This window comes from Semicossyphus pulcher, unplaced genomic scaffold (assembly GCF_022749685.1).
Source record: "Semicossyphus pulcher isolate SPU_LCO1_2020_fin unplaced genomic scaffold, fSemPul1.0.p SCAF_6, whole genome shotgun sequence".
NCBI classification, from domain to species: domain Eukaryota; kingdom Metazoa; phylum Chordata; class Actinopteri; order Labriformes; family Labridae; genus Semicossyphus; species Semicossyphus pulcher.
In genome coordinates, this window is record NW_027211737.1 from 3721203 (window position 1) to 3743315 (window position 22113).

General features: G+C 41.2%; 1 protein-coding gene across 5 annotated transcripts; it reads right to left on the bottom strand.

Annotated features, from left to right (window-relative positions):
- Nucleotides 1-3540: 3540 nt before the first annotated feature.
- Nucleotides 3541-13504, bottom strand: lhx2b (LIM homeobox 2b). 5 transcript variants are annotated; one of them, XM_069682935.1, is made up of 6 exons: nt 13419-13504; nt 12905-13067; nt 11243-11445; nt 9966-10336; nt 6934-7142; nt 3541-4210 (listed from the first exon to the last, which is right to left on the bottom strand). In XM_069682935.1, the coding sequence occupies exons 2-6, from the start codon at nt 13022-13024 to the stop codon at nt 3920-3922; spliced, it is 1194 nt and encodes a 397-aa protein (XP_069539036.1). In that variant the 5' UTR covers nt 13025-13067; nt 13419-13504; the 3' UTR covers nt 3541-3919. The 5 variants fall into 5 exon arrangements, with proteins under 5 accessions (XP_069539036.1, XP_069539035.1, XP_069539034.1 ...); XM_069682934.1 differs by lacking the exon at nt 13419-13504 and having other exon boundaries at nt 6934-7139; nt 9966-10333; nt 12905-13283; XM_069682933.1 differs by lacking the exon at nt 13419-13504 and having other exon boundaries at nt 9966-10333; nt 12905-13283.
- Nucleotides 13505-22113: the final 8609 nt, after the last annotated feature.

Consider the following 22113-nt stretch of genomic DNA (forward strand, 5'->3'; position numbering starts at 1 on the left):
CCACAGGGGGCGCCAGGATCAACACAAAATTGACAGTTCTTCACAGTAGCAAAAACGAATAGGAGACGAAACAGCGCAGCAAAACGAACAGAGGTTTGAAGTCAGACAGAGTTTGACAAGGGAGAAATGAAAAGAATAAAAGACAGATAAAGATTTTAGCTCACGGGCTATGGAAGTGTTTAAATGTGTTTGTGGAAAATACCTTCAACAGACAGTTACAGTCAGAAAACTCAGTCAGGTGCTGCAGTGATTCATGCAGCCCCATCAGTGGATTATTCAGTTTAATGTGAATTATTATAACTGTACAGTAGGCTCCTAAGAAACCTACATTGCTATGGGAATTCAAACATTGTATTGTTTTAGCAGAAGAAATAAAATTATTTTTTATAATTAATATATTGACTCCAAATCAATATGTTGTGTTAAATTGTTGTTTTCTTCAGGAAGTCGTGTAATTAGCGACATAATCTACAGCAAGAGGTTCGTTGGTTTATTTTCAGTATAACTCCCCGCTCGCTGTACATTATGTCAGATACATCACTGACCTTTTCCTTCTTGCTTTAACATAAGTCAGTGGAGTTTCACTGACTCTGGTCCTGTGTCCATTAAAGGGGGGTTAAGTACAGAAATGAAAAGATGTACTGACTATTTTGTAACACAAATACAAAATGCTATTACACATCAAAGATCATTTTTAAAGTGGGTTTCTTTCCTCACAGTTTTTTTCCTGTTGCTGTAATTCAATTACAATAAAATTATAATGAGTAAATAAAACTTTGAGTTGTTTTGAATGAAGCTCGGGTCGATCATTTCTGATGCAACATTAGGACATCAGGAGATTCTCAGCCCTGACGGGCTCACACACAGCGTCCCATGAATTCACATACATCGGGGTCTTTGCATTGATTTTGTTTTTATCGCATGCTTGGAAAAATTATTTTTCCAATAGTCCTGTTTGTCCTGTGCAGCACTTCACACAGAAATGATCAAACGTAGCACTTTGCAGAGACTTAGTTTTGCTTGCAGTCAGGGACCTTTGCTGTGTTTTACCCCTCACCTTGTATCTACACTGTAAAAGATCGAAGAAAGCAAAAACACCACCAAAAATAAATGTCATAAAAAAGTTATTATTTTTGACCAAGCCCGGGCACTGTGTAAATCATAGTTTACCTGTTTACTGATAAATATGAATTCCTTCTTCTGATTGCACAAAAAGTAGTGATAAGTTGGACGTAACAGGGACTGTGATAAAACAAAAGCAGATCCCATTATTCAGAACAAACGTTTTCTTGCAGTGTGTTTTTATGGCATGACAGAAAAGTGTGTTAATTCAGTGATGTTTATAACTGAGGCCGTAGTTAAAGGTGCTGTTGTACTGAACTACATTATATTGAGATGTGTCTCTAATTTTTTGTCCTCCCTATTTACACACATGAGGGGGCCAGTGTTAGAAACACCTCTGAATAGAATGCAGCTCAGTACAACCCACCACCAATTATCTATGACAGCTCAGACGTTACAGGCAACATGAAAGCAAACCTTATGGCTGAGCTGGTGTGTTGGATTACATTAGATTTTTCAGGTGTACCTAATGTAGCGGCCGGTGAGTGTATATTATTAACCCTACAGGAGGGCAGTATATTAAATTAATATTAATAAATGTGTATAATACAAATCATTTCCATAGATTGATGCCAACATGCATTCCTCCTGTCCTTCAGCTTTGCTGGACCTTTTCTGTATCAACACACCGACTTTGTTATCTCACCCAAAAAAGAAGAAATAAACAAACTAAACTAAACACATGAAGCAGAAATGGATGGATGTCAGAGTGGCCCGACCTCTTTGTGGCTGAACTCCACTCACAGATCAGAGGCGTCACCGTACCAGAGGCCCTTTAACAATCACAGCAATGCACCACTGTGTGTCAACTGTGTGTGTGTGTGTGTGTGTGTGTATGCACATCTCGATGAAGAACACTTGCACTCGGAGGCACAAATTATCTTCTAAAAGAGAAGTGTTATAATTGGTGGTGTTTATATTTCTTGGAGAAACGAGGACAACAGAGACGTGCAGAAGAATGTGCAGCAGCAGCGCAGTGAGAGGAGCTCAGTCAGGATCATTACAGCAGCCTGAGACTCATCAGTGTATCACCAGCAGCTCTCTCCCTTTCACAGCATGCCTTCCTGTCAAACACAAACATCTCTGCATTCACAACATTCTCTGAAAAATGTTTTTAAAAATCTGTTGTTAATCCACTTTGTTTCAAATGAAAGATGTTCTTTAGTGTTGTGAAGTTACCTTGACAGCATAACATTAGATATTCTCAGACTTATCAGCATAAAAGTTACACATTATTTTCTGGTCTAAACGGAGAATCTCCATGGTGATAGCGAACTGTCTCGTCATTGGTTTGTTGTATTGTGATGTGTTGGTGGAGAAAAGGCAGCGGGACACTGGATCATTGTGGGTTTAAAGTGCAGCTGAAAATCAGTGGAGGCCTCTTGTGCAACAACATAATTGCATAGTTACATGTGCTACATGGGCTTGTTCTCATCTGTTAATAATGTGTTTGTATTGTCTGAGCCTGTTCAGCACTTTGGCCACCTGCCTTTGTTTTTAAATGTGCTGTACAAATAAAGTTTGACTTGACATGTTTAAATTATATCAAAAGTTATTTTTAAATACTTTAAGGTTTACTTTTTTAAACAGGTGTGGGAGCCAACACATGACTATTCAATATGGAAGATCATCATGGCCGCGCATTAGGAAAACTATATTTTTATTTTATTATTCACTTATTTATTGTTGGGTTTTTTTGCATTTTGAGAAAAAATTTGAATTTTTAAAATCCTTCCTCCTCTGATTTATTTTTTTCCTCTATCTGGCACTGACTCTGAAAGCTTGACTTCATTCTCATCATTTTTACTTTACTCACTACAGTACTGTGCCTCTACTTTAGACTTTATTACTGGTAATGTAAACAGAAAAAATTAAATCTCCCAAAAAATAATAAAAGAAGCCAAAGGCGCTCCCCCTTAAACCCATGAAGGTGCGCTGCCTCGTTACCTGCGACTGAACAGGAGAGCGTTAGATGGAGCGAAAGGGCATTACCGTCATCCTAAACTACCTTTCTCGGCTAGCATGCTGGCTTGTGGTGGACTCCGATCGAGTGCAGTGACAACACAGGCAGTGTGTGCAGGTGTGTCGGTAGGCAGGCAGGTCAGAATGAAATGTTTGGACGGACTTATTACCGTCCTGAAACAGATAACAGCATGAACAAAAAAGTTTCTTAATTAAATTTAGGCTAGCTTTAGGATCAGGAACGAGTAGACGGATTAGTTTGCCATAAGTAAAGAGAACTAACCGTAACACACACACACACACACACACACACACACACGAGGCGATTACCCCTGCACTCTCTCTTGCAGGTCAGATCACTCGTGTCTCATCATGCTGGACTTCTGACAAACAGCAGAGAAGGACTGTAAGGCACAGGGCAGTCGGAGGATATTTGAACCTGTGTTTAATCTCAGATTTTCAAAAAAAGGAATTTTTTACAATCCTTCTAACAGTGACTCTTGTACAACAACATAAATACTGTGCTGGAAAAAACAAATTTCCAAAAATTAAGCAGTTTTCTTCCCTCCGCAGTCTCTTTCTGTAAACATTGAAAAATGCAAATCAAGTCTCCTCAGTTTTTCGACAAGACAACATCAAAATAACAACAACTGTTCCATCTGTGAGGCTCGGCCGCCTCACTATGCAAATAGTCTCTAATGGGCTCAGAGAGAAATTCTTTTTTTTTCCATTACCTTCTCTTTACTAATCCATTTAATGTCCGAAGGAGTCAACAGTGCTCAGTTTAAGATCCAGGTGGGTGGAGCAGAGGTGAGGGGGGGGGAGGGCTCATCCATCAGAAGAGGCTGGTCAGCGTGGTCTGTGATGGGCTTCGGCACTCGTGGACGTCCATGCCGCCCGGCACTGAGGTGAGCACGGATGTGACGGTGGGCATGGTGGGGTTGGTCAAGTCTGTGAGGGTGGTGGGGGTGCTGGAGGGGCTCATGGAGGCGTTGGAGATCTCAGACGCCGGGCCCGACGGCGTCCCTCCCTGCAGCGTGGAGCCGTCGGACGCTTTGTCTACTCCTGTGCTCTCTTGCCGCAGCAGGTTCCTCCTGAACTTGGCCCGAGCGTTTTGGAACCAGACCTGTGGAAACAAAGTAAATATTCTTAATGAAGGTGGAATAAATAATTACACACAAACTATATTTTTGACTGACATCTAAACGTATCTGTCCATACAGATGTTTTTTCATGTGTTTGTTGAGGTTATGATGATGACGTCAAAGCTCACAGCAACAGAAAATATCTGCGGCTGCGTTAGTTTATTCACAGGGATCAATTCTGTGGCAGAAAGTAGTCCCCCTGCGAGGTCTGTGGGTTATCAGGAGCAACAAGGACACTTTTCTAAAGACGATTTGTAAAATTACATGAATATAATTTTTTTAGTGTATAAACAGAATTCAAATTACTCTTATGATACTAGAGGGAGGAAAACCTTTGACCTTCACACACACCACAGGCCTACCATGTGCAGCCTTTGTCAAAGTCTTTCTGGTTAAGTGATCACAACAAAGCTTCTGCATGCTTTAGCAGAGTAACTATAATTTGTTTAGACTTGAATACACTTCAGATGTCTAAAGCATGTTACAGAGTTTGTAGTGAACACACAGAACATCATGTCTGCTTGTAATCTTGTCAGTTTTTGCAGCATGCTGATTTATTACAACCCGGCTAATCCACAACAATACAATACGACTGACTCGACTACAAACAGACATGATGACTGCCTTCTCTGTCTCAGCTACTAAAGACATCTTTAGTCCAACTCAAGCCCTCTGGAAGTCTGCAGAAAGTCCAGTGAGGGAACACGGCCACAAAGTCTGCGAGACCGGGGGAGTCGGGCTCTTTGGCGTCTGGCTCTAAGCTTTGTGTTGGAGGGTAGCTGTGAATGTGCAGTTCTCCCCCTTAGCTCTGCTGAGCAGTTTAGTGACTTGCAGCAATGTTGAACAAACTGTACACTACCCAGCCGAGCATCAAGCAGCAGACAGACAGATGAAGCGACTAACTGGTGAACACAGTGGAGCGTTTAGCAGCTAAACACACATTTGGAAACTAGAGGTGTACAGAGATGTCAGAGATGTATTGTGATAGAAAACAGGAAGTGAGTGTTATTTTTAACGCATTTTTAGGCGATATATGAAATACTTTGTGTTTTCCTCATTAACAAATCCATCCTCAGTGGAGACCAAAGGAGGCCGTAATACTTTGGATGTGTTCGGTGAGTGTCCTGATCTTTCTGTAACCTGAACCAGGACAACTTTGTGCCTGAACCTGAGCAAACCTCAACCCGATCTGTAACGGATCAGGAAACAGTTTCATGAATCCTTTGTGTAACAGTTTCCAAGGCAGGACCAAAACATGTCGTCCTGCTGATCACACGGAAGTTATTCCAATAAAACACATTCGTTCATTCAGTTTGTAGAAATGTGCCAAACCAAAAAACAAACTGATAAGGTCATGAAACATATCGGACCTCCAAGAAGACTCACATTAATATCAGCACCCCCAGCCTCCCTCCGATTGTTTAGAGCCCACTCTGAGTGTGAGCTTCTCTCCGGGTTTGTTCAGATAGTTTTGGCAGATTCACAGCGTGGAGTTAAAAAGCGTTCCTACACTGTGAAGAGAAGTCTTTACTGTGTCGTCACAGAGAGGAATGTGGTGGTATCCACAGAGAAATCGAATATTTCCTTTATGTTTGCACATTAAAATAAAGAGCCGGGCTTCTTGTTTGTGTCGATGCTGTGAAAAGGTAGCTATGGACCAGTTTAAAGTCTGCATAGGGAAAGCAGTCATCATTATTCTCATATTTAAAATGCACTGAAATCAAAGGTTTCTTCCTTCCGAGAACCCGAGAACCTGTTCAATCAGAGCCTGCGCCCCAATTTAGGAACCATCGTCCTCCTCAGTGTCCCTCGTGTTAATTTATTTTCACATTTGAATTTGAATTTCTCAAACTTGATCTTTGCTCTGCTTCTCAGTAATAAAAAGCAGGATCTGAGACGTGGTGAGTGAGGCGGCGGTCTGTGCCGAGCCGAGTGTTGGAGCGTGTTAGCGATGGAATCATGACGGAGCCATGGGAAACCGGCGCTTCAGCTGGAATAACAGGCATGAAAACTCGAACGCATCAAAGCAAAACGACTGCTTTGTTTTCTGCGAGCGTTAATTAAAGCAGCGGGATGATTTTTCCTTTTTTTCCCTTCTCAGAAAAATTTTGATTCAGAAACCTTTTTGTCTCATTTTTCTTCTTCTTCTTCTCAGTCCCCCAGATAATTTGCTGTCGTCTTTTGTGGGAATCAAACGCTCCGTTGTGCTTTCTCTTTCTTCGCTTGTAACTACAGAGCTTTGTGTTTTTCATCCTTCAGTCCTCGTCTCAAATACATTACATGTTGTTGTTTATGGCTTTCTTTTCATTTCCAGGTAATTTGGCATTCCAATGTGTACACGCACATAGACTTATAGCTGATTGTTTTTCCTATAAGAAAACCTCATTTGAGTGCAGCTTTTTAAAGTCCGTTTCTTATATTTTGAATGTGTTTTTATTTACATTGGGACACAAATAAAAGGGTAGAAAAGAAATCAAAAAACATCTCTGATTCTGTTCAGCTTCAGTTTCCTGAAAAGCCTCCAAGAAGGAAAAAACAGCACTATCTGAATAAAAGCAGCAGATTTGGCCTCTTTCAGGAAAAGCTCACTTCATATATTTGACACTTGGACGCAGCCTGATTTGCATTGGAAACAAGAGAAATTCTTTCACCCCTGTTGGCGTGTGTGTGTGTCTCATCTGAAGCTAGAGGCTGCTGTGGTTACCTGTAAGACCCGCTTGGTGAGGCCGGTCTTCTGGGCGAGCTGTTTGAGGTCCTTGGCGTCTGGGTTGTGGTTGATGGCGAAGTAAGACTTCATGGTCCTGAGCTGGTGGTGCTTGAAGGACGTCCGCATGCGCTTGGTCTTCTGACTGGAGCTGTACTGGGAGTCCCGGTCCATGGACTCACCGTCGTTCTCGTTGCAGCTCAGCGCTGCTGGCCGACAGGGAAGAGGAGAGAAGGTCCGGTTAGACAGACAGAACTCGGATCCACTAATCAGAGACATTCTGACTCCTGTAGTCCTTTACATCTTATTGGTTGTGTCCGTTTAAGATGACTTCAATTGTTAGGTCCCCAAATGTTCATGACCCCAGAGATCAAAGAGCAAAGTGAACTTAATCAATAAGAAATCTCCAAAACTCTGGATATGGAAGCAACAACACATGAGAGTCGGGATGGCAACAATGTGCATGAGTGACAATAATCGCTACATTCATAGAGAAGGAAAGAGAGAAAGAAAGAAAGAAAGAAAGAGAGAGAGAGAGAGAGAGAGAGAGAAATAAAGGAAACACACAGAAGGAGAGAAAGGGGGAAAAGAAGGAAAGAAAGAAAGAAGGAAAGAAACACTTGGTTGAGGTTACTGGGACTGAAAACGTGTGTGTTTTAGCTCCACACAATCAATCTGATCTCAGGTGACACTGTGACCTGACAGCTGCGTCTTCCAGCTGCAGATCACCCTCCTCTCTGCACCTCCTCTCTGCTCTCTGTCTGTCCTGTCTACATGTCTCTCTGTCCTGGGAGGAGGTGCAAGCCTGGCTTGAGCAAACACACACACACACACACACACACACACACACACACACAAAACACATGTATTTATCTCAGCCTGCAAATTTCCTGGCAACGCTCAAAGTGTTGCTGCATGCATAACAGTTCGTGTTCAATATCCGAACGCTGCAAATGATGAATATGAAGTGAGTGAAAAGCACCAGAATAACACTTCACTTAATTAGCCGATACACACCAGGCAGAACAAATGCTGCTTTCTGTCCGGAGCATATGCTGCAGCGTTTTAACAGAAAGCAGCCTGTTTTCCTGCTCGTCTCCTCCTCATCCATCACACACAACATCTAATTCACATTCATGTTCAGACCATCTGAGAGCTGCAGGCTGCTCAGGTCGACACATGTTCTCATGTGACCGCTCAGGTGAAGCTTTCGTGTTGTTTCAGGCTGGAAACAGAAGAGGGCGCACTGCCTCTGCACTCTCCTTTAAACAAACTGTTTTTTTCTTGTCTTTTCTTCAGTTTATTCACCCACACTCGATAAAAAAGGACATCTTTAAAGTCTTACTCTTACATTAGGCTTAATTTCTTCTACCTTCATGACTGAACTGTTCTTCCTAAAGTTTAAGAAATAGTATTTTCTTATAGTAAATTACTTATTTTTACAGCAGCCTCTCTTTTACCATAAAAAGCACTGTTCATAAAAGTGACAGCATCTTAAAATAAAGGAAGTGATGTTTCTTCTTTAAGGAGAGAATCACTTCATCCAGGAGGAAATATAAGGAGACATTTGTAGTGAGAGTGAGGATGAACACAGCTGTTTCACTTGTTGCAGCTTATTTAAAATTGTTAAAAGTTTGGAGACATGTGAATCAATAAAGTGAAAGATGTAAAATCATGACAGGAAAAGTTCAGCTTCTGCCATCATTAGATTCTGACTGAACACTTTGTCAACAATCGAGAGGAGAATGAACTAAAGTCAGGGCATCACTGTGAGACTTGTGCTGTAAGAGAGTTCTTGTATTTGCTGCTCTCTCTTCCAGTGAATAACTCATCAAATCACATTGATCTCTCTGCTACACACCCAGTTTGGCCTGGTCCCAATGCAAAAAGTCTCCAGCAGTGTGTGTGTGTGTGCGTGTGTGTGTGTGTGTGTGGTTGTGGGAGGGGGGGTGTTCGGGTCTGTAGATGTCTATGGAGCCTGACAAGTGGAAAAGGGCGAAAGCAAAAGCCGGAACATCAAAAAACTTTTCTGTTTTATCCCCCAAAGAGTCTCGGCAGAAAAACAGTCGTTATTAGAAACATTTTCCAGACTGATGGAACTGAAATATGATTAAAAACCAGGATTATAAGTGGATATTTAGTTTTAATTATGAGTCATTTAAATTATAAAAACTAAGAATTGTTTGGCCTGCTGCAGCTCATTGAGCTTGTGTAATCTGAAGCTGGAAGAAAATTTCAATCCATACATAAATGCAATAAATGTAACTGTGACACAAAGTGAAGTTAGAGGCCGGACTCTGCTGACAAACCTCCCACTGTCACTAGTAACTTTGAATTAGTTATTTTAGTTTGTTCATGCTTATTGGTGCACGATCTTTGGTCTAAAACAGTCTGCTTTCTAACAGAGAGCTTTAGCTTTATGGAAACACACTGTTTTATGTTCTATGAACACAAACAATGCAAAGTGCACAACACACAGAACATAGGATCATAATAAACACAACGAACTTCCAACACGATGATTCGTTCAGAAATAAAATAAAAATAAAGCAAAGCAAAGTTTCTCTGAACTCAAAATGAAGCGAAACATTCTGTTTCCGGGTGTTTGAAATACCTCGTGACTCTGTGGCGTTTTTATTACGCTTATTATTCGTTTTTTTTTGGCTCCCATTGGAAATATTTTAGTAAAGTTAACGGCAGTGGATAAAAAAATAAGCCCCTATAGAATTGTTCTTCATGAATGAAAGCTGTCAGTCTTAATCAGCTCGTATTCACGCTGTTTTTTATTACAACGCAGAGGCGAGAAACACTTTACAATGTCCCCCTTTTTTTTTTATTCGGTCACTTTTCTTTTTTCGCGTTTTACATCCTAAAATATATTTTTAAGGAAAATTCACCCAAACTGGACAAATCATGAAGGAATTATACTCATTATAAAATCATTTACTCTGCCCTCCTTTAATTAACAGCAGCATGTATGTGAAACATTTATCATTCTTGTTTTGGAACGTTTTAATGAAAGTGTTTCTTACCCGCATTATACGCCGCCAGCTCGGCTCCCGGCCCCGGGCTCTTCCTCTTCCTGGGCCGGCCTTTCTGCACTGTCCCCACGCCGTTGAAGTAGGATAGTCCGAGCGTGTTGGCCGGGCCCAGGCCTTTGTGCGGGACCACGTCCGCGTGGTTAAAGTGTGTCTGATATTCTCCCTGGATGAGAGTCTCAAAGTGCAGCCGACAGTACACCAGACTGTCCTTCATGCCGAAGTGGTCCCCGGTGGTCAGCATCTTGCTGCAGGTGGTGCAGGTGAAGCAGTTGAGGTGGTAGACCAGGTCTCGGGCCCGCATCACCATCTCCGAGGCTGAGATCCCCAGGTGGCACCGAGCGCATCTCTGCACCGAAAATCTTCTGCGGACAACACAGAAACGTGATCAGCGGCTGGACGCGGGTTCTGACAGGCCTGCTGCTCGGCTACAGAGCAGGGCACACTGGATCTACGGACACTGGTGCGCCTTTACGCAAACACCAGAACTTTTGCGCACCCAAAAGCCCACGTTTTCTTGCCCATTAACCCTAAAGGTAGACAGACAGCCTGACTCGGACTGTTAATTAATGCATTAAGTATATTAGGCAACGTGTTTGGCGTTTAATCAAAACCTCACGAGTCATTTTGATATTTTTACATTTTTAATTTAGAAATAAAGCCGATGTTTCCTAAAGCTTCCTTGTCACTGATTGGGGGGCTGTTTCGGGGTGGTGGTGGTGGTGAGGGGGGTGGGGGTCATGCTCCCCTGAAGAGCTGCTAAACCTGAATGTAGCTCTTTCATTTCTAGGGTTTCAGGAGAGTTTCAGCAGCACACACAGTAAAGTTTCCTATAGGCTGCACTGCGATGCTCAGAGAAACAATGGCACATTATGGAAGTATCTAACAAAGAGTAAAATTAGACTGTAGCTCATCATTGTATCTGTCATCCGGTCAAACATGTCAGCATCAGCGTTGTCACAGCGATATTATCAGCTCGTGAGCTCTGACACATGCATAATGTAGAATCGTGCATTTTTCTGAAACAAAACATTTTTTTAAACCAATCAATATTTTACTAACTAATTATTGCTGGAAAAATATTCCACCCCTGCTCATGTGTGCTGTTACTTTTTATTTGATTTAATCTTCTCCAATAACAATTACCTTCATTTGAAACACGTGTTTTAGTCCATGAATTTTCAAAGACAGTCACTTAATAATCCTGAAGCCGGTTACTCCCGGACTCTGCAGGCTGGGCTGTGAGCTCCAGGCCCTGTGCGCTCTCCTACCTGTAGTAGTCCTCTTTGCAGTAGATGCTGCCGTCCTTGCTGAAGCAGGTGAGCTCAGACTCCAGGTTGAGTTTGCACTCGCAGCACTTGAGGCAGCGCATGTGCCACTGTTTGTCCACGGCCAGCAGGTAGTAACGGTCCGCGATCTTCCTGCCGCAGCCCGCGCATAGAGCCACGCGCTCGCTGGTCATACACGGCATGGACTGCAGGTCGACATGGAGAGGACACAGTGTCAGGACATGATGTAAGAAAGACAGAAATACAAGGGAGAGGGTTCTATGACAGCCTGACAGTCTCACGTTAAACCCTAAGAGAACAGATAAAAGATAAAAAGCACTCTGGATAGTAACAGAAGGATGTTCGCTTTATTCTTTTACAACATTATAAAACGCAACCTCACGCAGCCAGCAGTCACATAAAGATTATAGAAATATTTTTAAAAGTATTCTCCTCTCAACAACCACAATAATACTACTCATGAACATCATGTTAATTATAGAATACAAATGTGAGTTCTGTCAGAAAAGGACGGTGGAAACTTCCTGCTACGAGCTCAGCGTTCGACATTAAACACACGAATGTTGTTGTTACAGCAAGGAGAATGAACGACTCACTGACTTGGATAATATGAATTATACACTTATACACTGCCTGGGCAAGAGTATTATTATGATATTTCTTTAGCAGCATGTTTACGAAAAAAACATAAAAAGTCATTTTAAAGGAGCCAAGAAGAAGCAGAACACGCTTTTTGTTTAGTATGATTATTATAGAGTTAGTTCAGGTGGAGATCTCTGTGCTGCTAATTTATTTGATAATAATAATAATAGTAATAATAATAATAATAATAATAATAATAATACTGATAATGATATATGTATTTTTAAATGTACAATTACAAATTTGGTTTTATAAATAAGTAATTAAATTCCATTTTCTTGAGGCCTGCAAAACACTCACATACATGTGCACGCACACATGCACGTACAAACTAATTTGCAAATGAAAAAGAAGCTGAATTAAAATGTCCATCTTCTCATGCGGGTCTAATTTATTTTTAGTTTTTCAGTTTTTGTTTAAATGTCACTAAAGTCTCGTCTTTAATTCTGATATTTATTTCTTGTTATTAAATTACAAACGGTTTTTAAAATAGAAAATAAAAACAGAATCGTCGTTTTTTAAATTAGATCAAACAGTTTGCTTCCTGGTTTTGCTGCTGTGGTTCGTTTACTTGTGCAGGAATAGATTTTCTTTATGACTGTGAAACATTAAAATGCGCTGTTTTTTCCCCCACAATTAACTGTGTTTTGGATTCACAATAAAATGCACATTTACAGAACTTAATTGCTGAATATTAAAAACAGTTGAATCATTTGTTTCTGTAATTATTTTGCAATTTGTTCAGCTCTGAGTTGAAGCTCTGACTGAGACTAAAATAAGTTTTTCCTGAACAATGTCTGGGCCTGTTGGAGGAACTTTGCCGGCCTTTAAACCGCAGTAATAAGCTGGCACATTTGTCGGACAGTTTTTCAGTCTGATTTGTAAGTAAAGGAGCTAAATCAAAGTGCTCGGAGCTGTGAGAGTGCAGCCACTGTCACATGTTTGCAGGCTGCCATGCTGCCTGCGCTAACAAGCCGACAGGGCCGAATGAGTCTCTCCTACCGTCTCTGATTCCCCCATATCGATGGCTGAGCTGATGGCTGCTGACTCGCTCTTTCCTCTCCGGTCCATTTCTTCCACCACACCGTGCACGTCGCCTCCAGGGAGGCCATGGAAGAGCATCGTCGCCGCAGAAGGGAGGATATTATAACTGTTCTCTTCGGATCTGCAAGCCAAGATGTCCATCAGAGGCTGCGCTATAATGCCACTCACAATTCTCGCTTTTTTACGTTTTCCTTTCTTGCCGTGACAAGTGAGAAATCCAGATCAGGGAGGAAAAAATATGAGGGAAAAATTGGACACGTGTTCTCCACACTACGTCTCATCTGCCAATGGAAACCGTCATCCGAATCTCTGCAGCTCTCATTATTAATAAGCTATGATTAATTCATAAATAAGCGCACAGATTCCGCTCCTCTAAATGAAATCTATTTTTTCTCTCAGGTGTGATATTAATTCTGAGTTATTATCAATTTCAATTTCAGTTTTTTTTTGCATTTACGGTGAATAAACATACCAACTATGGAAGCCCCGCTGCATGGGTCTCAGCACCGATGCCTCCTTCTTGCCGAAAGTAATATTTCAGGGATTCGACAGTCTGCGAGGCACTCGGTAATTTCTTCCCTTTTCTGCAGAACTATTAGTAACTCTGTCAAAGCAGGACTGCAGCCGTTTACTGCATCACACAGTCAGAAAGAAGCAAAAAGATATGTCCAAAATAGCTGACAGGGAGCCCGTGAGAGAGGCTTCCTCCCTCCTCCTGGTTCAACAGTCCAAGTTGATGCTTACAGCAGCAGATTTATGTCGCTCAAACTACTTTTTCTCTGAAGACAAAAGTAGAAAAACGAAAATACAAACAGCCTTTTCTTTATAAAATCCCGCCGGCCGCCGGGGAGAGGCAGTTTTCTTGACAGTAGTCTGTTTAGTTAATGTTTTGTCTTTTGCCAGGGAGGCTGCATGCATGTGCGTAACAGCAGAAGAGGAGGAGTTGGCTTTACGTTGACTGATGATAGGCGAATGTTTGCTGGCCCCCCAAAACCGCCGTTCCTCCTTCTCAGGTCCCGGTTGGACTCTCCGCTCCTTATCAACGGGGCCCTGTTGCGTCACGACGCACCATTTATGTTCATTGGCTGTTCCGCCGTCTCCGAACTGTTTGGCTACTTTTACCGACCGGTCTGAGGGAGCAGCAGCCCTTCTGCCTCCGTTACGCACGGACCTTCGGACACCGTCCCCCTGATCTGTGTGCGCCGAGCTGTAGTTTGAAAGGTTTGATTTAAAGGAAGAGAAGAAGAGTGAGAGGAGGAGAGTTTCAGGCTTCAGAGGTGTTGGAGCTGTCTGTCTCCGCGCGCACAGAGCAGGTCTGCTGGGACCTTTACTCCAGTGACGCGCAGAGAGGGTTCCACACAGCACTGTTGCTGCTCTCAGCCTCTCCATGGCACCGAGGGCTGCGCACAGGACTGAAGTGCCCAAAGTCAGTCAGAGCAGCCAGAAAATAAAGAAGCACACAGACTTCATTATTTAATAGTTAAATTTGTTTTGTTTTTTGTTCATCAAAGAACAAATCGAACCATATAAAACATGAAAATATATAAATATTTTTCTCTGACACTGAATCGTAATTTAGCTTCTCATAAACTGTATCCGCAACTTTTAAGTAATCATGTCATTGCACGTTTGGCCTTTAGTGTATGATGAAGGTGTAAATATGAATAATTTCATCTCACCGCTCCTACAGGCTAAGCTTTTTTTTTTTTTGGTTATTAATATTTGTGTGAAGACAGAAAAACAAGGCCTCCACAAAGTCATAATTAGATCCCACTCCTCTCCAGAGTTATTTAAACCACATCAAGGAAAATAACGCGAGAATATCAGGTTATAAAATGAACAGAGAAGTACGCTGGGAGGAGAAAGTGTGCTTGAACACCGCGTTAGTGACCTGATCATTTTGGCATCATCCCCACATTTGATCATGCTTGATGCTATTCTTTAAAAATGTATTAATTTCCTAGAAAGAGCTTCCTCTCCTGAGCTCCCCTCTGCCACTGATGTGATGTGCAACCAGCGGCTTCAGTCTCGTTTTTCCACCGCAGACCGCGCGAGCACTTTGGCTCAGCAGCGTGACGCGTGAACTGATCCCGGATCCGCTCATTCTAATTAGCTCTCTGCTCTTAATTGGGAGGGGGAAAGTGGACTTCGTCATCAGAGGACGTGTTTGAGGACCGGAGGAGAGGTTTGATCTTGCACACAAAAGACGGTAGTTACAGCGGTGTGGGAGAAAATTACACGTTATCACATCAGCAGCTCAGGCTTTTGTTGTTTGAAAGTGAAGTCAATTCAAGCAGTTAGGAATGATTAAAAACGAAACCCAGCCGGTCATTAACATTCTGTTTTGTTTTGTTTTGTTTTGACTACTTGAAAACAATATTTCAGATGCGGATTTAGACGCTGAAACAGTATCAGATTTAAAAATGTTCCGTTTCCTTGGTATTTCTAATTCCTTTTATTTCCCTTTTTAAAATACCTGTCCTGCCCCCTCCCGCGCCTAACAGCTCGCGTTTAGGCTATTGTGAAGTTTTATAGCACAAATATGATGTTAAGCTCCTAAATCCCTATGCAAATCAGCTCCTCTGTAATACCCTTAATTGAATACATGCATATTTATCATCTGCGTTTTCTATCTGCTATAAGGCTGGCTTTATACATTAAACATAGCGGCAGCGGGCATGTCTGCGGGCGTGTATGAAATATAATATGAGCTGGTAGTGTAAGATTATAAGAAGAAAAATATCAGTTTGTATGTATTTGTATCTGAGGCAGACGGGCTCGTTCCTCTTGTTTCATTAACTCAGTATGAAGGAAAAGAACACGTTTACACTGATTTTAGAGGAGATTTATGCAAATATAGGCGGAGGTCTGCACGAGCTATATGTTGGAATATCCTCAGTAATGTGTATTCACAATATTCACAGCAGAGGAGGAAAAAACTTACAATATGATAATTAACAACGGAATCAAGCGCGCGAAGAGGCAGAGCTGCGCTGCTTCAAATGGTCCAATATTTAATTCATCTATGGTACATTTATTTAAAAAGGTAAAACTGAATTAATTACAGTTCAGCCAACACATCCTGCTCTCTTTCAAACACACACACACACACACACGCACACGCACACGCACACACACACACACACACACACACACACACACAGACACACGCACACATGCACACAAGCACACACACACACACACACACACACACACACACACACACACACACAGCTTCCTTTCTTAACATGGGGGCAGTAGACTCACATCTTCAATGCTGGAAGATAAAACGATGCAAGAAAGATAATCAAAAGGCAAACCATCACCAACACCAGTCACCAGTTTACTGTGAGCGAAGCATCACTTCTATTTTATATTGTATACATCCATCAGTTTGTCCCATGACACAGAGTGTTCTCGTCTGTTTAATGTAAAAAGTAGAAATGAAAAGGTTCCCTCCTCCAGATGCTCTGCTCAGTTTTATAGGCTTCAACAGTTCATTCAGGATCCCTGTTAATAAAGAGAGGCTGCATCATTTCAAATACACATCCATATCTGAAGGGAATAATCTCAATTAATTACATTTTGCAACTTTTGTCTAAGTTTGGTTACAACCGTTGAACAGCTGTAGTGCTGCTATTTGTTTGGTGTTTCTAAAGTGCTGGCTGCAGAAAGGCTCACATTAAGCTGTGTGATATATTTATGGTGATATTTCCTCTCACTGTTTATACTGAGGTACATTTCACTATCTGCACTTGATTGTAGACACATTTGTGGTTCTTTATTATTTTTTTGCGTCATAATAAAGTATGTTCATGCACAAGAAGACATACACTGTGTATATAATATCATGATATTACCATCAGGCCGTTAGCAGGGCTGTGGAGGTGCTGACATTGTGCAGTCTGCATCACAGCCATCAAAAGTTTGACCAGACACCAACAATCAAGAATACTTTGTTTATTAATTGTATTTATGTTTTCTGTTAATGTTTTATTTCTCAACATGAGCGTCTGACTATACTGTGATGTGTTCAAAGCACCGCCCCAGCAATTTCAGCCCAAAATACTGAACTTAAAATGACTGCAATTAGAGCATCAGATATTTACTATCTTTCAGAGAAGGTAAACCACATCACGTTTATAAAACACCTAACAACATACCAGGGGCATGACCTCTGCATGTCCAATCACATGTGGCCATTATGTTTTATTCTTAATCACCAAAAACATCCGAATTTCCCTCCAAACGTTCTTCTATGAAAATGACTGAAACTGAGAGTAATGAGACTGTTGGATGAGTCTCTGCCCGGCACAAAGGAAGAACACACGTGACGTGTAATAGAAGTACTATGGATGTGATCTGGTGTTGGGCTCTGGTTACTGTAAAGCTGCTGTTTAATTGCAACAACAAGTTTAGAGTGCACTAATCCTGATAACCACTGTGGAACTAATAAACAGTGTGAAAAGCAAACTTAAATAGTTTGTTGAAAGCATATGCCCTTGTGTGTGTGTGTGTGTGTGTGTGTGTTAGGGGGTGGTGTTGCTGCTTGTCGACGACTAAATCGCTGATGCAGCTCCACTGATTACTCCGTGTCCCGTAATGATTTCCAAACGGGGCAGCCATCAATAACACAAATCTGCATTTCTCAGAAAAACATCACCCTCGTCAGGCTCCTGGCATCTTTTTGATCTCTCCCGCTTTTTAATTGTATTCTGCATAAAGGTAGAGGGGAGGCGTGGGGTGCGTGCCTTTAATGGGATGCTGCTGTGGAAGTGGGGAGTGGGTTACACGCTCTCTGAGGAGAGCTGGGCTGTAATTAAGAAAAAGGGAACAAAGCAGAGGAGACTAAAAACACATGAAAGGCAGAAAGCAGATCACCTAATCACTGTACGTGCAGCGTCCACGCCGGCGCACACATGTAAACACACATTCTTAGTGCACGTTTAACACACACACGAGCAGAGACACAGAGGTGCAGGCAGCACACCTGAGCTTCTCACATGTCACCCTCATCCAGCATGTAAGGAGGGACTGCACCGTGAACACATCACATATAATGTCACCAGATGCACTCTCATCTAAACAGATGCTTTTTAAAATTCCAGCAGTTTACACTGAAAGACCCTGAAGGAGGCCTGAACCTCTGTGACCCTCACACTCCACACGTGACCTCTTACCTGCTGGTAAATGTATTAGGTTATTATTATTATTATTCCTATAATTATTCTTTTTAGGTTAATATAAGAAAAGGAAAATAAACAAAAACAGACACCAGTCCTCTTTGCAAGTCTGTTTTTAAACCAGTTTTTGGATGTTTCCCCTCAAATCTGATACGAGTGGTGAACCGAGCTTTGCCAGGGTAGGATAACATGATTGTGAGGTTCACCTCCAGAGAGAATCCATCACCAGTATCCGTCCTCCGCAGCAACAGAGAAACTTAGTGCCTCTGTGTCATCATATAAGTGCAAACACATTATCCAGATAGAAAAAGGTGATTTGTCCATTCAATTTTACAAATTTGCTTTCGATATCTCACATGAGACATGAGGTCCACGGCCTGCAGGACAAAACACACAGGGACAAACACACTGAACAGACATTAGTGGTAAAAACAAAGCGTGAAAAAGTGAAAAATGAGTCTTACAAATATCGTCAGTGTCAGGAGGAACATGTCTGGCTCGTTTTAAACCCTGAGGGAGAAATGAGCAACAGTTGCATGAAGTTAGTTCACCTCAGGAAGAGCTTTTATTGTCCGTTTGTTTAAAGGTCTTTGCAAGGTGCAGCTCTGCAGGGCTATAAAAGGGCTTTTAAATACACCAGAAATATATTGTTCTGGTCGGGGGGTCCTGGGCTTAGAAATTATTTGAAATTGGAAACATTATTGAAAATCCACTGCTGTGTCCAAGCTCTCTCTCTCTCCTCGTTTCCATGTCAGCTACGTCAGGAAAGAGTAAAATGCTTGAAGCAGTAAATATTAAATTTTCTGACAGTGTTTCAGCTGATGTCTTTTGGTTTTATTAATCAGTATCTAAATTCAAAAGTGGGATATTTATTTCAACCTCAACCACTAAATTCTTCAGCTGATCGAAGAAAAACACATACGTTGGAAATACATTTTGGGACCATGTTATCTTGTGAATCTCTCAGGGCCTCTACAATTATTAAATCAAAAATTCACACAAAATATAATTTAATTCACAAACATAAACAACCACTGATACAAACAATAAACAGCTCGATCACATAATTAATCCCTTTTTATCCCGTCTGTTTCAACACTCACTTCCTGTCCGACCTTTCCATCGCCTGCCTCTGAGCAGGAAGTAACAGAGAGGGAGGGAAATCAACACATGATTCTTATATTGCAGCATCCATCCAACAGTCCAACCTGAAACAAATAATTGCTTGAACGATTGCTCAAATTCTTCTCTTTTCTTGATAAATTTGTTTTTTTAATAAAGGCTGAATAATGGCTCAGAAACATCAGGTTCCAGGTGTTCATATTTTTAAAAGTAAAATTTTAAATCTACCCGCAATGACACAAACATATTAAACACTTTCTCTGTATTTCTTCTCTTTGCCCTCCAGGCTGCTTAATTTATTTGTGCCAGTGTTGTGAGGCTGATAAAGTAATGATAACTGAACAAACGTAGTTAGCTCCAAACTCAAACTCTGCTAAGTGAAGGTAAAATCTGTCACGGCTTCATATTGTTCAATTGACAGGTGATCTCGGAGAAGTGCTGTGGAAAAACACCAATGAGTGAGTGGATCCAAAAATACACAGCAGACAGTGATGTGGAGGACGAGCTGTAATGACCCGTCCAAAATTACAGGTACAGTCTCAGTAATGGCAGAACGTAGGAGGGCAGCGGTGGAAAACTCCGGCGCTCTGAGTTAAAATGCTGCGATGCCTCTTTTATTCTCCACTTTTCAGCACAACATATTCCAGCAGTCACTGCTTACAGCTAGGCAGCCACGCTCACGCTGACACAGGGCTGGAAAATGACAGAAAAAGGTGTGGCGTTCTCGATTTGGCACAGAGATGGAGCTGGAAAAGAAGAGATGGATGCATTTTATAATAATTATTATTCATTTACGCTTCTTCTTCTTCTTCTTCGTTTCTCAGGAAATGTGTGAAAAATCTGGTTTAAAAGGCTACAAAATGATAGTTTCTTAAAATTCTTAAAATGAAAAGTAAGAAAAAGTAGCAGATCTGTCTGAGTGATTGACACCACACGCGGTGGCGTAGCTGCAGAGAAACAATTTGTCCCATCCTGAAGGTATTTTATAGTTATTCCAATTTTTCAGGACTTCAGTTTTTTCCTAATGACTTTGTGACATTGTTATATGATTGTGGTTTATACACTGCTTAAATGTGTGAATGTATTGAGGTCAACGTCGCGTTTTTTCTGCCTTTGCTGTTTTTAATAGGTGGAACTATTGTTTGAGTCACAGGTGATCATATCAAACGCACAGAACAGGGGGACTGTGTCTTTTTACAATAAAACGTCTTTATTATTTATCCAATTATGTTTGAAAAGAAATAAATGAACGTTTTGCTATGATGGCTGCTCATACTTGTGTGTCAGATATGCTGGTTGAATGAGGGTTAAAGGTCAATACTCCATTTAGATATAATGATATGGAAGGAAGCCGATCAAGTCTCATGTCAACAGAAAAATAAACCAGCAAAATGCACATGTTTGATTGTAAAGGAAGAAAAATAATTATTACTCTATTAAAATTATTATAACTCTGAGAATGTGACATGTGAGCAGCATATTTATGGTTTAAACTAAATAACGCGTCATGTTTCAACTGTTTGTTGTTTATGAATCTGCAGAGTAACAACAGAAATGTGTTTGTGCTGAAGGTAACTTAAACTTCCTGCCACTGATTGTTCACATCATTTTGAACAAACTGAGACGTGGTTATGTAGCACTCTGTTAGCTAATCAACTAATATTTGTAGGTGCTCGTCCAGAACACAATGTCACCTGTCAGTGTTTAAATTGTTGAGCAGTTAACGGTCAGAAGGATAAAGACTGTGGAGTTAGTTATGATGGTGGAAAATGCAGACAAATACTTAATAATCATGTAGTTACAAAGGAGGCACCTTAAAGAAAAATGTCTGAGTACACAAGCTTTTGTTCTCTCACTGAGAAAAGTTTAAACTGTTTTTTATAGGAGCGTAAGACAAGCTTTAAGCACACATGTAAGCAGTGCAACAGAAACTGTAAATTACAGGCAGAAGCACACCAACAGAGGCAGGGCTGAGAAAGAGCAATGAAAACAGCTTTTAATGGTGAATTTCTTTTTAATATCATCTCACTGTGAACAATAGAAATACAGACACAAACACACACACTTAGCAAACTGAGGATGTTGTAGCTATAAAGTGTCTGACCTCTGTATTTGTGTGTATCCAGAAGGCCTCTCAAGTGAAACAAGTACATCCTGTAGCCGATTCTTTGAGTTTATTATTCAGCAGAAAATAATACATTTAACAGTGATTATAAAATGATGTATTTACTTTATACATACATGAGGAAATGATGTGTGTTACAAACAACAGCGTGGAGGATGTAGTTTTACTGTGTGCAGAGGAACAAGAGATAATAGAGGCACTGCTGTCGGACTGAGGCTCAGCGTACTGCTCTGCTCTGTTTATCTAACAGGACTGTTCAAAGAGATAGTTTAAGTCACCTCTCAGCAGGGGGCTTCATATGAGTCTGACCCACCTCAGCTAAACTCTGAACATCTCATCAGTATTATGCTTCATGGTCTTCTTTATGTTAAACCTAGTGTGGCAGCTTGAGGTGCACTGGTTCACACAGTATGTTAAATAAAGTAATCTTGATCTCATTCAGACTGAGGACATAAGAGACCAAATATTTGTTTTTTTTAAAACCATCAAAAAGGACAAGATTACAGGTTGTTTTCTCTGACATCAGCTGCATCCTCACACAAATAATCAATAATTAACATTGTCGGTTTGTCTTCTTTCTCACAGCAGAGCTGTGCTTCTGTTTTTCTCCTGGTTTTGTGCTGCGCCGTGCTCCCACCCCGGCCCCTGTCAATCAGCCCCAGACTGCAAGGATTACAAAAGAAGCTCATTCTGCCACAGGAGCCCCTCTTTGGAGAGCAATTCTAAAACTTACATGC

What these genes read in the sequence shown, in the direction of transcription:
- lhx2b (XM_069682931.1), bottom strand. Translation starts at nt 13,087, where the DNA reads ATGGACATCTTGGCTTGCAGATCCGAAGAGAACAGTTATAATATCCTC. An exon ending in TGCAAAGAGGACTACTACAG is followed by an intron (nt 10,337 to 11,242) that starts GTAGGAGAGCGC and finishes TGTTGTCCGCAG; the next exon opens with AAGATTTTCGGTGCAGAGAT. An exon ending in GCTGGCGGCGTATAATGCGG is followed by an intron (nt 7,143 to 9,965) that starts GTAAGAAACACT and finishes CCTGTCGGCCAG; the next exon opens with CAGCGCTGAGCTGCAACGAG.